The sequence below is a fragment of the Rissa tridactyla genome, chromosome 4 (genome assembly GCF_028500815.1).
Source record: "Rissa tridactyla isolate bRisTri1 chromosome 4, bRisTri1.patW.cur.20221130, whole genome shotgun sequence".
NCBI classification, from domain to species: Eukaryota; Metazoa; Chordata; class Aves; order Charadriiformes; family Laridae; genus Rissa; species Rissa tridactyla.
In genome coordinates this window covers 1,405,973-1,421,368 of record NC_071469.1, presented here as the reverse complement: position 1 = coordinate 1,421,368, position 15,396 = coordinate 1,405,973, and the positions used below count along the sequence as shown (strand labels likewise).

The following is a 15,396-nucleotide window of genomic DNA, read 5'->3' as shown; positions in this document are numbered from 1 at the left end:
TGCGTCCGTCTGTTGCCCATTAGGGTTCTGACTCAACGGAAGAGCGCAGGATGTCGAACACCTCGCGCTGCTGTTGGGCTGCACCACCCGTTTGTTTCCAGCGCCCTGCCCCGGCAGATGCCGAGCTCTCGGCACGGCGGCGCCGCAGCGCAGGTCTGTGTGTGCACCGGATCCTCAGCTGGTCCTTCAGCCATCGCCGGGCTGGCCCGGGGACAGCGAGCAGCGAGCGTCAGCGTCTGCGAGCAGAGGGGCCGCGCTCAGAGAAGGCTGATGAGGCGCAGCGTAGTGAGTCCGTGCTCGAGTCGCTCCCCAGATAACCGACAGCAGCGTTAGAATTAGTCTCGCGTTAGAATGCAGCGAAGGTTGGCTCTGAAGCGGCAGCTTTGGAGCGCTAAAGCTGCACTTCCAATGTCAAACACAGCTTTCAGCTGGAAAATATCTCCGTCGCTTCCCCCCTTTGGCTCACCTTGTGTTCTCCAGAGAGAACCGTCCCCGGGCGGTGCTGCTGGGTTGAGAAGCCGAGCTCTGCGTGGAGTGAAGGACGAGCGCGGCTGCGGGAGGGGGTGAGCTGAGAGGGCAGGTACTGGCGCTTGCCGGGTCTCCTGCTTTGTCCCGGGCTGGGGGACACACAAACGCAGCGTCCTCCTGGTCCTTATTAAACAGCCTGTGGCTGAGTGTAGCTGAGCTGTGGGTACTGGCTGAATTTTGGCTTTACCGCACCTTTTAAGGGAAAAAATATTTGGAAGAGAGTGGGGCAACTTTCTGAAATGACAGAACTGTAGGTGTGACTCCGCTGTAATGAAGGCTCTCGGGGAGCTGCCCATCGGAGCCCAGGCAGCTGCGCCCCAACACAGGGGCAAACTACAGAACGCCAACATTTACAGTGTAATCCCTGGGAATTCGGTATGCTTATTTGTTGATGACAAATTGATCGAGCAATTGTTCTTCTCAGTCAAAGAAAAGCTTCAGCCCTCCCTGCAGTACTTCCTTCCCTTTGTTTCTAAGCGAACAAATTACCGCTTGGAAAGCAACAACTCTATACACGAATCATTACCGAGGAGATTGCTGGTTTCTGCAACAATAATTCTCTTCCCTTCTCGGCCTCAGAGCCCAGCGTTACCTGCGCCCTCTGGCTACCCTTGGTGTCCCGGCGCTCAGGTTTACCGAAAGGCATGACGGATTTCTTTTCCTGCAGGCTGGAAACGGTACTGTGCAGCTTGATAAGGAACGCTGGAGACCGAGCAATAACATCATCGTGCCTCCGGGTGGGTAGAGGTAAAATTCCTGCATTCCGTGCACTCTGACAGGGACCGCAGGACTCTCCTCCTCGCTAGCCCTGCGTGCCCTGTGCCCCAGCAGCCTCAGCGCGACCCGTCGCCGTTCCCAAGCAGGGAAGGCAGAACAATTAGGGCGAGAAGGCTGGTTTGTGAGCCGGTACCGAGTGGGGCGGCCGCGAGCCCCCAGCTGTGCTCGGGTCTCTCCTCAGCCCGGCGCGGCTGCTGCTGGGCAGGAGGAGCGATACGTCTCGATCCAGGGCGCTGGGAAAGGCCGCTGCTCTTCGAGCCATGGGGTCACAGAGCGGTGCTGCCCCACAGCAGCCACTTTAGATTTCTCCAGGTCTTGGCCAAATTTTGGCATTTCTTTCTCCCTGGGGGTCAGGAATACCGGACAGGGCTGTTGTGTTTGGTTGTTGGGGTTTTTTTTGTAGGATCTTAATGTCCTCTTGATAAACATGACTGAAATCAGTCTTGGGATTTAAAATTATCAAGGGGAAGGGGGAAGGAGATTGCACAGGTAGATAAACCCTCGTCTGGCACGTGAACATCTGGGAAATCAGCTTCACAGCCTTTTTCCCCCCAGACCTCTGCCCGTGTTACCTCACAGCCCTGTAATGCCGCCCAGCAGCCAGGGTCTGGGGCGGGCCCAGGGCCAGCTGAAGGCAGCTCAGGCAGCTCCTGGGGCCCTGCTCCAAGACAGCCGGGCTTGCGTGTAAAATGATGCGAAAAACCTGTAATTTACGATCCTCGTCAGCCTGTGTGTGCCAGGCTAACGCTCTGCCCAGAGCCACTTCTGCACCGGAGTGGGCTGAAGAGGGATGAAGTACCGCACATGCCCTTTCCTGCACCCCCCGGGGGGGGTTTCTTTCCCGGGGTGAAGGAGGCAGCTCCAGCTCCGAGAGCCGCTCGCTGTGTCCTAGCGTGCAGCAGGGCGCAATTTTTGCTCGGCACTCGCGAGTTTGGGTTGTCGCCGTGGTTTAAATCCTGTGGAGCTGGTGGAGCTGGGCCATTGCCAGGCCGGGCTGCGGTGAGGGAGGGCTCCTTCAGTCTCGAGCCGGAGCTGGGAGGATTCTCCCCCCTGCAGAGGTGAGAGCAGGGAATTTGTCCGCGACTCTCAGGGCCAGAGCAGCTGCTTCAGCGCTCTCCTGCCTCCCTGGATCGCGACGGGGATGAGGGGTGTTTCGCTTTGCTTCACTTAGAGAAGCCTAAACCAGACCAACCACCTACACCCAAAGGAAGAGCTCTTCTGAGAACCATCCCCGCTGCCTTGTGGCGTCTCTCGCCGCGTAGGTCAAGCCCCACGTGTTACAAAAGCAGCTACACCTGCAGTTTCCAATGGGGAGAGTCCCCGAGCTGTAGCTACTGGCACTCACCTGCAACTCCCGACTACAAAGAGCTGGGAACCAGCATCCTGTAGCGCCATCTCCCCTCCTCCCCAACAAAGACAGCAGACCGTAGGCAGAAATAGATCTTTAATGAACTATACAAAAAAATAGCCTGGTCGTTCCTTCTCCCCGCCAGTTCCGGCAGGCTCAGCAGAAGAGGTGCAAGACTTTGCGGAAGAAGTTCCTGAACTCCGCGTTGAAAACAGTATAAATGATGGGGTTGACAGCACTGTTGACGTAACCCAGCCAAGTGACAGTGCTGGTGACTTGAGTGGGAATGGTGCAGGTCTTGCAGAGAGCCCTGGTAATGTGGACCACAAAAAAAGGTGTCCAGCAGAAGAGGAAAGCACCTGCCAGAAGGACATGGAAGAGAGAAAGCAATGTGAACGTTACAAAGGGTTGAAGTTAAGAAACGCAGCCTGGGCCAAACGAGAATGGAGACAGCTCAGAGTGCCCAGGGAAAAAGCAGCAGATGATGTGCTGACACGTGGAGCTGGGCTTATGGCCGGACAAAAAAATTTAGGATGTCTTTCTCATCCTAAACGTTGATGAAAAGTCTGGTTTGTATCGTTTTGGATTCGCACGTAAGATATCGGGAGTCACAGGTTTACCTTGAAGAAAAGGTTGGATTATAAACATGGGTCCCAAGGGTGGCGTTTGGTGGCGCTACTCTGGCTCAAAGGGCTACCGAGATTTTCACTGGACAAGCCTCCTCGCACCACGAGGGGTGGGTATGGCAGGTCTAAACCCAAGCAGGCTGTTCCGCAGGAACAAGGGGAGGACGGGTGTTAAAGTGAGTTTACGCGTGACAGAGAGGGAGGAGGACCAAAGACATGGCCCTGGGGAGGTGGCACAAGAGGGAGGTGGCTTTTCTCTCGCCCTCGCCTCCTCCAGCAAGGAGAAGGCATGGTTCTCAGCGCTGCCCGAGCAGCCGTGCCTGGGCAGTGTGGTCCTGGCAGGGGTCGGCAAAGCTTGCGTTCGCTTCGCCAGGTTCAACCAAGTCCTGCCAGACTGAGCCCTGCCCGCAGGACAAGGCAGCGCGTCTCCCACCCTTCCCCAGCCGTCACCGACGGCTACTCACCGACAACGACAGGCAGCACCCGCATGGCCTTCCGCTCCCGGCCATTGATCTTGGCCCGCTTCCGACTGTGCCCTGGGTGGGGGTACTTGAGGTGTGGGTAGGAGACAGTCTGGATGCCATTGTTCATCACACAGTCCCCAGGGTGGTCAGAGCTGGCGTAAGGGTTGCACTCCTCTGCCTCCAGTGCGGTCTGCCCGCGCTCAATGAAGGTTGGGGGGTGATACAGCTTCCTGTTGGCCCCGTAGATGCTGCCCCTTAGCTTGGCTTTCCTGGCTTCTTCCCAGCGCTTGAGTCCTTGGAACATGGCGCAGTAGAGCACCAGCATGACGGGGCAAGGGATGAAGAAGGAGCAGATGGAGGAGTACACGATGTAGTTGTCATCCTCCAGCTGACACAAGCTGGGGTCCCGGTTTGGGACATTGTTGAGGCCAAATATGACTGGGGATGCTACAGCAAAGGCGAATATCCAGGTGGTGGATATAAGGATCAACTGCCGCAGGTCGATTTGTCGCCGGTTGTAGTTCAGTGGGATTGAAACAGCGATAAACCTGCCAATACAGGCCCCAGTACGGTAACATAAGTGAGTGGTCCCAAAGCTGATTGCCACTGTCCCTCCCCCCATTAATTTACTGACAGAGCCAAGGCCTGGGCTACAGCCAGTCTCCCCCCTCAGAAGAGCACCCGAAGGGACAGCTCTGGCCTCGACACACAACTGTGCTTTCAGCTTGGCCACCGTGAGGGTACTGATGGGACACGAAGCCGGTGATGGGGGAGGATGGTAGGGCAGGACACCCTCCTTAGGGGGGAGCAGGGTCTGGCCTCCCTGCATGGGACCCTGGCGAGGGCATGTCGGGACCCAGCTTGATGCCAGGACATGGCGCTCCCTCCTCGGCATGAGGAAGAGGAAGGCACTTACCGATCCACGCTGATAGCACAGAGGTTGAAGATGGAGGCCGTGCACAGCATCACATCCATGGTCATCAGGGCATCGCACAGCACCGTGCTGAGGGACCACACGCCTCCCTGGAACTGAAAAGATCCCCAGGGTCAGCAGATGCCATGTCCCACCGCCTTCAAAGTGACGCAAAACAACGCCGTGCCCGGGCGCCTCGGCCACTCGCCTTTTCCTCCAAACAAGCAGCCCGAGCCGAGCAGTCCTGCCCATGGCACGCTGCTCCCCTTCCAGCCCAGCAGCAGCAAACGGGAATGACACAGGAGCTCACGGCTCCCTTGGGGCTACGCGGCTCCGGCCTGGCTGGAGGACTGAGCCCACAGACCATCCCCACCGCCATGCCAGTCGTGCTGGGCAGAGTAACGGCCGCAGGGCAGCCCTCTGCCTCGGTTAGCGCCGAGTGACAGCTCCAACCCCCCCAAACCACCAAACTCACCGCCCCAAAACCTCCCCAGTAACGCAGGGCTGAGCGTTCACTGCACAGCATCGCTGTGGGGCACTGCAGGGAGAGGCTCTTCAACGACAGAGGACAGAGCATGAAGCTCCGCTCCCATTTTTCACATCCAAACTGCCCAACGTCCTGTTTGCAGAGGAGGCGACTAGTTTCTACGCGTTACACAACTGTTTCATTCAGTCACGCTCCGCACAAGGCCACCCTCTTGAGACTGTGTTCAGGCTGCTCTCACATAGTCTCTCGTTCGCTCTCTCTACAATTGGGGGCACCCAGGGCAAAGCAGAAAAGCTGCCAGCGAGACGACGTGACCAGACGTGTGTCATTGGTCTCTATTACTCGGACATGTCGACTCTGCTATGCAAAAGATATCAGTTAAAAATCTACCGCATCCCAAATAATCCTCAGAAAAAAAACCAGCAAAGCCAGAAAATGCCCCAAGGGCTTGCAGTTTATCAACACCAGCTTGTGGAACAGGAACATTTGCTCAGCAGTGTGCTGGGAACCCGGCTGTTGGAAAATGGGAATGGACGGAAAAACTCAGGGAGCACAGAAATAAGTCAGGATTCATTAAACCCTTCTTCAGCACCTGGCGCCAAGCACTTCTCCAGACCCTCCTGCATCCAAAGCTGATGCCCTGAACATCAGCTTCCTTTCCTCACACCGGGACGACTGCCTCTAGGACAAGACCATAAACAGAATTCTTAGAAAAATTCTAATTTTAGTGCAACAAGAGAGGGTGCCTTTTTGTTTTTCCCTGACAGTAAAAGAGGGGCTCAAATCCCCGCCCGGCTCAAGCTGAACCCTCCATCCCAGATTAGCCATCGAGAGGCAGAACGGCTCCCTCGCTCCCCGGACCAAACCCCTCTGAAGCGCTGTCGTCCCGCACCACCGAGTGCGCTCTGCCAGCACTGACTCCAGGGTAAATTCCTGTGAAAACCACCGAGTGCCAGGCACAACAGCCCGAGTCTCTTGTATCTGTTGTAAAAGTGTCTTGGGCCTGCTGTTTCTGTCAGGACAGGCACAAAGCGCTGGCAGGGAAGAGGGAGAGGTCATCTGGCAAGAAATAAGACGAGCTCAGCGAGAAATGGTACTGGCTTTCCCGAGGAACAGGTCCCAGCTGTCTGAGGGTCTTTTTTTTTGGAGTGGAGCACGTATTTCATAGAATCATGGAATGGTTTGGGTTGGAAGGGACCTTGAAGCCCACCCAGTGCCACCCCCTGCCCTGGGCAGGGACACCTCCCACCAGCCCAGGTTGCTCCAAGCCCCGTCCAACCTGGCCTTGAACCCCTCCAGGGATGGGGCAGCCACAGCTTCCCACACGATATGCTCCGGCCTCACCCAGCACTGCTTCCCGGGGGGGAATATAGAGATGCTAAACAACAGGTTGTGGTTTTATTCATCCCAGCACACAAAACGTGGGTAACATTCTCCACGTAACGCTGGGCAGGTGCCAAAGCCTCTGCCCCTGCCAGGAGGCGGCGGCTCTGCGGGGATTAAGACGGGGCAGTAATGATGTCACGCCCGGGATTATGATTAGTGGAGCTGTAAAGCCAAAGCAGACTCTGAAGGAACTGGCAATTTTTATATAGCCATCTCCTTGAGAAGCAGCCCGACCCTCCGGAGGGCTGGATTCAGACCGGAATGCTTCATCCAGCCTTTTCTCTAGCACAGATCCGCCACCCCCCCACGGAATTTGGGAGCTGAATCAGAAAAAACAACCCTCAAATTTTTGCCAAGCTCACTGGGATCCTGACAAATTCAGTTCAGATTATGAGAGAGAAAAATTTGATTCTGGGCTACAGTTTTCAAAACCTCTTCGTGATTTGGGGGAACTAATTGATTCTGAAAAGGACAAGAGCTCTGGGGCTGCGGCACCTTCAGAGGACGCAGCCTTTGCTGCGAGACTCAAATTGGGCGCTCGGAAAATGCTACAGACTCTTCCCTTTCCCCACCAAGCCCCAAGACGCTGACTCTGGGGCAAGTGCTGGGAGAGGACCTGCCATTATACCGTGTTTCTCACCTGCCCACCTTGGCGAAATGTGCCAAGAACCTCTCTGATGGGTGAGTGATTTTGGATTAGAGGCAATAGCTGGCTTTGCTGGGTCGTGTGATTAAGTGGTACCTAATTCCAGGAGGTTGCAGACGATTAGCCCATCAAGGTACACCGTGTAAAGCTTTAGGGATCATAAACAGCTCAAGCCGCCTTTAAGAAGTGCTCCAGAGCAACTCCGCTTCCACCGGCTTTTTTGCGTTCTGGGCTTTTTCAGCGCGAGGCCCCTCGTTTTCCTCCAGCGCTGCGGGGTCAGTAGTGCTGCTGCCGCGGACACAGCTAGGGCGCAGCAGAACGGATGCTCTAAGGCAAGCCGTCTCCCTTAACAAAATAAAACAAAGCTGCAAATATAACCCCACACGCCAGCCTACCTGCTACGACCTTTCTAAGGCTGCCGACACGCTCTGCACAGCTCTGGCCAGAGTACAGTCTGAGGCTTCGGGAGGTGAGGTCAGGCAAATTAACCACCGCGCTCGAAACCTCCGGGCGTCACCTCTTGGACGAAGATGGAGAACTCCATGTGCGTGGCAGGAGGGTCACGCTCTGCCCTTCGCTCAGCGCGCCGTGGCAGACAAGGAGGGTTTCTGGGAAGGGGATAATGATCGCCGCTCTGGCCGCAAGCCAGACCCCCTTCAAAGCGCTGTTCCAGGTGCAGACCAGCTGCTTTAACCCACCAAGGCTGGCAGCGCCAGTAAATTCACACGCAGCCACTGTGGTCCCCTACAAGATACCAGTATCTCACTGCAAACCGCACTTAGGTTCTGGATCAACCCCTACGTGCAGAGGAGGAATAAATCCAACTGTTCCTTAAGAAGAAGGTATGGAAAAGATTTTATAGGCTGGTGGGAGACATACTTGACTTCTCAAACACCCTTGCAGGCTGCCTTCCTGGTCAGGTCATTTTTGATGTCCCTATTCCAAAGCACAGCTGATTTGTTAGAAAAAAGATCTGCCTTCTTGCAAACAAGCCTGATGCCAGAAGAGCTCTTACGCCTGAGGGCATGAGCCAGGACGGGGCCCAAGGTTTTAGTCTCACATCCTACGGTAACAGCCCTTGGCTCAGTCCTGCCGCACGCTCCTGCGTGGCACCACACGGCAGCGCCATGCCCGCCTCTCTCGCCAGCCCTGCCAAGAGGTTCACTGAGCACACGAAGCGATCCTTCGGCCTTTGGTGGTGGCGGCACCTGCAATAAGATACCCAGGCGGCAGCAGCCCAAAAGTGAGTTAGGAGACGCCCGGCTGAATTTCCAAACAAGCCCTCAGCGAGGTCATGGCTCAAGTTCATTGCGTGGAGAGACTGAAAGTGCTAATCCGAAGAGCCCAGGCCTGCTGACACCAATCAGAAGAGTAATAATCCCTGCAAGTGGGCAGAGTTCAGCATCGGAGTCAAAGAATCGTCCAGATGCCCACAAGACGCGGACTCTGGGCCTTTTTTCATGAGCCGTGACGACTGCTGCGTTCTCCAGAGGACACAAGGCAGCCTGCAAGGGGAGAGGGAGTGGGACACAAGACCAAGGTGGCCTCACGTCTGCTCTAACGGCCTTTCTTGAGTTAAATCATTGAGGTCAAGGTTTGTCAGAAATGTCAAGCAAGTCTGATCATCCACCTGAAATAAGGTGGATGATCAGAGGGCCCAAAATTCAAAGACACTCCCCCCCCACCCCTGCCCCCTATTATTGGGCGCTGAAAATAAAGTCCTCAGCACTGGTTTCTAATTGCTGGCCTGTATCACCTCCCCAGTATTTTGTGCAGAGACTGTGTGGCTCAGGCATCAGTCAGGCCTAGAAGAACGTCTATTTCCACTAAAGCTGTAAGATTCCAAGAAAGATTTCAAAAAAAGTCTTGAATACTGCTGCAAAAAGGATGACATGAGTTCACAGCCAGCCACAGAAAATTTGGAGGAGGGTGGAGGTCTGGTCTCTCATCAGAAAAGCCCCACCGCAGGCACACATACCCACGAGATGCTGCAAAAAAAAAAAGAGATCTTTTGATACCAGTGGTACCCTGACACCCTGAAAGTTTTACGCAGAACAGCATAATCTCCGCCAAGAAAAGAGCTTGTGCTCTATCGCTCGGAGGATCTGCGAGGCAGAGAGCCTGCTTGGAAAGACTCCTCTTCCCTGACCTGCGGAAGGAGCCGGTTAAACACACAGATCTGCTAAAACTGCTTCCTCTTTTTCGTAATCGATTACACAGATCTTAGAGGCAAAGATGTTTATGTAACGAAGCCTTCCACGGCTCCTGCCCGCAGCTCAGAGCCCTTTCACAGCTTGGGACTCAGCCGGGATTAGGGAGAGCTGATCGGGGAACACTTTGCAGAGGGAGGCAGGTAGGAGGGATGCGCTACGGCTGAGCACGGGAGTGGAAGCTGCTGCCCTAATTGCTGGGATGGCCTCCAGGTAACGAGGACTATATAAACTGCTGCTGCGGCTCCTGCCGTTGCCGCAGGCTTTGGGCAGAGGAAGCAGTTAACCCAAAGACAAGCCTTGGTAGCCACGCGGCCCCCTCCCTGCAGATTTCTAGTGGGCAAAGCCACTCGGAGCCTGAAGGTATCTGCAGTACCTCCACAGCACCGCGTAGCTCTGCTTTCTCACGTGTCCTCACTGCCTCGCGGGAGCGATAACCCCCACTTACCGCGCTATCAATGCTCCAGGCAGACGCTGGTATCTTCTCCTGGCGTCTCTTCACACAAAAGCAGGCTTTGCACCTGGGAAATTATCATGGACCCCTGGGAGCGCCCCAGGCCACCTCCTTCCCTTTGCTTCCCATCCTCCTTGCCTTACTGGCACTAGATTGATTGCTAGGAGAGCACTTCACGCTGCAGAAGAGCAGCCTACCTTCCCCACGGGTTTTTACCTCTCCCCGTCATGCTGCTGGGAGCTGAGGTTCCAAGCAAGTTGGAAGACAAATGCCTTCTGTGTATCAGGGCAGCCTGCTGTGTGGCAATTAACAACATGTCTTTGTTCCGTGTTTGACCATGGTCAGTGGAAAGCGCTGGGCACATCTGCATCACCACACTGAGATCTGGCACAGGATTGCCTGTGTACACACTGATACCTGCGCTCTGGCTCGGACACCGCTGCGTGGCAGCTAACGAGACAAACGGCACTAATCCGCCTCCATCCAAACCAGCACTCCAAAGAGAATGAGGAATGATCAGGGTACAGAAGTTCATCTGGTTGTCTTTAGAGATGGCATGTTTCTGCGAAAGAGAAACTGGCTGTAAACACTGCCCTGCCAGGAATTCACTTCACGTCCACGGTCTCAGGAGCGGTGCAGTTTGGAAACAGATCCTTTAAGTCAGTGGAAAGCTGACGTTTCTTCCCTTCCCATCCACAGGGTGCTTCTTGGTTACAGCAGGTTGGGGAGGATCAGAACTGACAAATGACACAACATTTGGATTTACGGACGGCCAGCTTCATCCCATCAGTTTTGACACTCTCTCTCATTAAGGCTCCAAGCCTTAACTTGAGCTGCTAAGGTAGGTAAACTTGACGGGACAAATTAATGCGGAAGGAAACGCAGCCTGAAGAACTCCCAACAATGCACGGTGAACACGAGAGAGATTTAGGACAGGGCAGGAGTCAGAGGAAAACGTTCATCTCGCACAGAGAAGGCCGGTCTGCGGAGAGGAGAGGTCTGCAGGCCTTCCTGCACGCCTGGAGAGCCACACGGCTCCAGCGCTGGGGGAGATACGGATTTCCTACAACACCGCCCCGTTTCCAAAGAAAGACCACTCGGCCGAGGACTGTCCATTTCCATGTTGGTTGAGGGAGCCCAGTGCAACAGGACCACAGCTGGCCAGGAGGAACAGGCCCCACCTCCTGCTCACCATCAGAAAGCCGTCGCACCGCCGTGGCGCCTCTCCCCTGAGCTGCACAGGCGAGGACGGGACCAGGGCAGGTCTGCAGTGGACGGCCCCGTCTCCCTGCCCTTCTGCCAAGCTCCGCTTCCAGTCAAGACTGCAGTGACCGGGAGATGGTACAGAACAGAAACGGTTGTGCCCGCACACACCAATTTCCCCCTTGTCTAGCACCTGCTTTCAGCCATCCTCCAACCCTGCAGGTACAAATAAGGGACATCCAGACAGAACTAACACACAATTTGGTTTCCATTCCTCCAAGTCCTCACCGTGGCCTAAAAGTTTAGCTGAGACAAAAAGTTACGCTGGCTCTTTCAGAAGTACAAAAGGAGAGTAAGGGTCAAAAAATGCTGCTAACGGAATAAGCTTTCTCAACAGCTAGAAATAGCCGTCAAGATCAAGGCTTCTCCCGCTGTGCTCAGGCTTCTGTGAACAGCAGCAAAGGATAATCCACGTCTCACAGGGAGGAATCCCATCCCCGCTGAAGCTCGTGGGAGACCTGTTGTTCTGTGGGGATGTCAGATGTCACCTCAAAAGTTAAGTCCCTCCAGCCGTCTTCTAAAGCCCTCACTGGGAGGGATGTTTCCAAACACCTAACACAAGAAGCCATCTCACAGGAAAAAAGCACATGATGACCAAGCTTCTCCTGCCAGATGAAAGAAGTGGTCAGAGTTTATTGTTCTGTTCCTGCTAAATAAGAAGCAAAAAACCACCCTCTCAGCTGGTTTTCAAGTTTTCCAATAAGCCCTCAAAGTCCGCCTTTACTCCGCCAGGAGCCGTACTAAAGTTAAAAAAACCAACCAAACAAAAAATCGCTCACCAAGAATAAAGGTTGAACTGAACATCCAGGACTGTCCATGCCACATTTTCGGTGGCTAAATGCAATGGTACAGAATGCAAGTCAAAATCAAGCTAGTTTTAAACACAGCCTAGTTTTAAACAGCAGCAATCACTATACTCTGCGCGCCCCGTCCCAGCATCTGATTCTCATCTGCAGTTTCTGCTTTTGCCTGCGAGAAAAGAAAAGAGCAAAAAAAAACCCCACACGACACAAAAATTCTGTCCCCTGGCACTGACTCAACGGCTGCTCTCGCTTTTCCTTAGCACATTTCAGAACAAAACGAGCTGTGAATCCTGCACCAACTTATGGGAGATTATTAAAACTGAACACAGGCACTAAGGGGCTGAGCCCACAGAGCAACTTCCAGGCACGGAGCACGTCGTGCTTCAGCAGCGCAGAGCCTCAGCCGCCCCGCGCCTCAAAGCCCCGCTGCCTGCCCCAGAGGCTGACGGCTGCCCCGTGCTGCCCTTCTCTCCACGCCTGTGCAGCGCCTTCCACCCCGCTCTGCGCCTGACCGCAGTGGGAGGGGGGCAGACTTCGGTGCCTGCTCTTTTTACAGGGTCTCTTACGCCTCTGGAAGCCTGCCTTCCTGCAGCAGCTGCAGAAATCGGCGGGAAAGACAATTCCGCCACACGACACCTCCATTCCCTGTTGTTTAATATCCCGGGCGCAGAGGCGTGGATACACCACGTACCCGATGTTTATGAACAGCTACGGGAGTGCACACACAGAGCATCGTCACAGCTAAGGCACAGGCTGGACAGCCCGGGTTTTCAAAGCTCACACAGGGCTGAACACCTTGTCTGAGCGTCCAGAATTTGTGAGGTGTCTGTGGTAGCCCAGGAAAGCCCCACAATGCTCATGCCCAACTGGAAGCATTTTCAGAGGTACCCCAGAGTACGTTAATCCGCATTTCACACACACCAGCAAAACTCCAGCCTGCAGGCTAGAGGAAACCACATGGCGGGGGTGTGTCTGCCCACAGAATCAGGAACTGAAGGCATGGAGATTCAACAGAAAGAGAAGGAAAAAAAAAGGGAATTCCAATTAGCAAGAAGTAGCTGTGAAGAATCATGAAGACAGAGGCTTTCTAACCACCAAAACCGAGTTAACAAGGGAAAAGCAAAACCACTAAACCCAAACAGCACAGGGGGGCTCCTGTCAGTGCAGTGGAAATACAGCGGGGAATCTAGTGTCTAATGTTCCTGTTCTTCACTGGTTCTTCTTATGGGTCCCCAGTTGAACCTGTCCCTCCAGAATACCTCTGTCTCCAGAGAGGTCACAACGTCCTGCAAAATCCCAGGACCAGGTAGAGAGGCTAAAAGCGCCCTAAGCTGTAATCCGCAGCCTGCCGTGCTTAAGGAAGTACAGGCCCATCCCAGTCAGGTGCTGGGCGGCAGCCCTGGCACCGGAGAGGAGGGGAGATGCTAAAGCCTGACCACTGCTGGTGTGCTCTTGGGTGAGCTCCTGTGCGAGCCCTCAAGGATGGGACCACCATCTGGTCCCACGCACGGGGACAGCCCCTTTCACTCCCCGAGGAAGCACTTTACAAACCATGTGGCTCTCAGAAAACGGAAGGTTCGTCTGACACCCTCCCATCCCCCGGTCCCCAAACCGCAGCTTGCTGGGGCTGCTCGCTCTGCACAAGGTTGTATCCTGGCTCTCCCCACACCTGGAACGAAGAGGCCCCCTCTTTCCTCCACGCCACCAGCTGCCGCAAGGGCAGGTGCAAAACAACGGCTACTTTGGCTTGTGGATGCTTTCATCCACTTGAGCCACTGGCTGGTACCGACGGGCAGGCTGTAGCGAGCCTCCTCACCCCGGTCCAACAACCCCCACGCCACCTCCCCGCATTATCAATCCCCTGGCAGTAAGCATTTATCTCCCTGTTACAGAGAGAAAACGCAAAACCACTCAACCTCAGGAGCTCCTGGTTTGCCCTCCCTCAGCTGTCACAGTCTCAGAGGTGAACAGGTTTTGGAGGTGAACAGAAAGCCTGACCCAAAGTCCCCCAAGGTGGCTCTCCAGGACCACCATCGCATGTAAGGTCAGGCCTGTGCGAGCCAGAGAACCTGCTGGGAGGAGCCCTGCAGCAAACCCACCAAACGCACCTTGATGCAGGGTGACCAAATCCCATCTAGCTCCCTAAAAAGACAGCTTCCTCTACTCAGCTCGACATGGAAACCTGTTTCCAGGCTAAAGATCTCCCTTGTCACCAAAACCTGCAGACAGAGCACAGCACAGGAGCTCTCTACCCCTCTCCGACCATTGCTGATGGCAATGTGGGAGGTGTGTCACGCAAGGGGCTCCCCAGAGCCGCTGACCCAGCCCGGGGCAGAGACCCCGGTGCATCATCTCCCCTCGGCGCGTTGGCAGCTCGGCGCTCGCCCGGGCGGACGATGGGGGAACCCACGAACTTGCACTAAACCGGCTGCCGCTTCCACCACTCGTGGTCCTGCGGGGGGTTCGTGCCGCAGGCAGCGGCGGTGCCGTGGGAGACCGGGGGGGAAGAGCCGCGGTGGTTTGCACGGGGCATCCCGGCAGCGGAGCGGGGGGACGGGGCGGGAGGGCAGGGGCTGCCCCGAGGGGCTGGGCAGCGGCGGGGGCACTCCCGAACCGGAGGGATGAACCCGGAGAGGGGCTTTAACCCCGCATACTTGGTCTCTTGCCGATCCCACCCCGCAGCGCTGGAACTTTCAGGATCGCCGGGCACAAAAGGCACAAGCCCCGGTCCCGCCGGTTGCCCCCGCGGCCCCCCCGGGCAGCCTCACCTCGGAGTAGACGTAGAGGGGCAGGACGAGGAGGGCGAGCAGCAGGTCGGCGACGGCCAGGCTGACGATGAAGTAGTTGGTGGTGGTCTTCAGCGCCCGCTCCGTGCAGACGCTGAGGCACACCAGCCCGTTGCCGCCCACGATGAGGAGGATGAGGAGGATGCCCAGCACCAGGGCGGCGATGTTGTGGCTCCCCTCCGCCGGCGGCGGCGGCGGCGGCGGCAGCAGCCCGGTGCCGTTGCAGGGCGCGGGCCCGGCGCTGCCGTTCCCCATGGCCCCGCGGCGCCGCTGCCCCGGCAGCCCGGCGCATGGGAGCCCCCCGGCCGCGGCCGCCCGGCTCAGCCCCGCCGCGAGGCTCCGGCGCCGGGGCCGGCCGGCCCCAAACTTTCCGCCGAGCCGGGAGGAGGAGGAGGAGGAGGAGCCGCCGGCGGCAGCCCCCGCGGCTCCAACTGGGTCACCAAGCGGCTTATGGGGCGGGGAGGAGGGGGGGGGCACAAGCTCCCGGTGTCCCGTCCCCGTTCCGCCCCGCCGAGCCCCGGGGGAGCTGGCGCCGCGGGGGGCCCGCCCGGAGAAGCCCCGTCCCGGAGGTGAGGGGCGCGTCGCGGCGGTACGTCCAGCCCTGGAGGAGCCCCTCCGCTTTGGGGGATGCTCTTCCCGGCACCGACCCCCGCTCGTAGCCGAGCTCTCCCCGTGGCCGAGGCGGGTGCTGTCAGCCCGGGGCTT

The 15,396-nt window shown here is 56.5% G+C and overlaps 1 protein-coding gene across 1 annotated transcript; it reads right to left on the bottom strand.

Annotated features, from left to right (window-relative positions):
* Positions 1-2,809: 2,809 nt before the first annotated feature.
* Positions 2,810-14,946, bottom strand: DRD4 (dopamine receptor D4). Its single transcript, XM_054198758.1, has 4 exons — positions 14,674-14,946; positions 4,660-4,772; positions 3,744-4,291; positions 2,810-3,012 (listed from the first exon to the last, which is right to left on the bottom strand). Exons 1-4 carry the CDS (start codon positions 14,944-14,946, stop codon positions 2,810-2,812), a joined length of 1,137 nt encoding a protein of 378 aa, XP_054054733.1.
* Positions 14,947-15,396: the final 450 nt, after the last annotated feature.

Bases quoted from the DNA above. Each gene is read 5' to 3' on its own strand.
- DRD4 (XM_054198758.1), bottom strand. From the start codon at position 14,946: ATGGGGAACGGCAGCGCCGGGCCCGCGCCCTGCAACGGCACCGGGCTG. The intron at 4,292-4,659 runs GTAAGTGCCTTC...CTGTATTGGCAG, and splicing joins TGTGCTATCAGCGTGGATCG to GTTTATCGCTGTTTCAATCC. The intron at 3,013-3,743 runs GTGAGTAGCCGT...TCCTTCTGGCAG, and splicing joins GGTGCTGCCTGTCGTTGTCG to GTGCTTTCCTCTTCTGCTGG.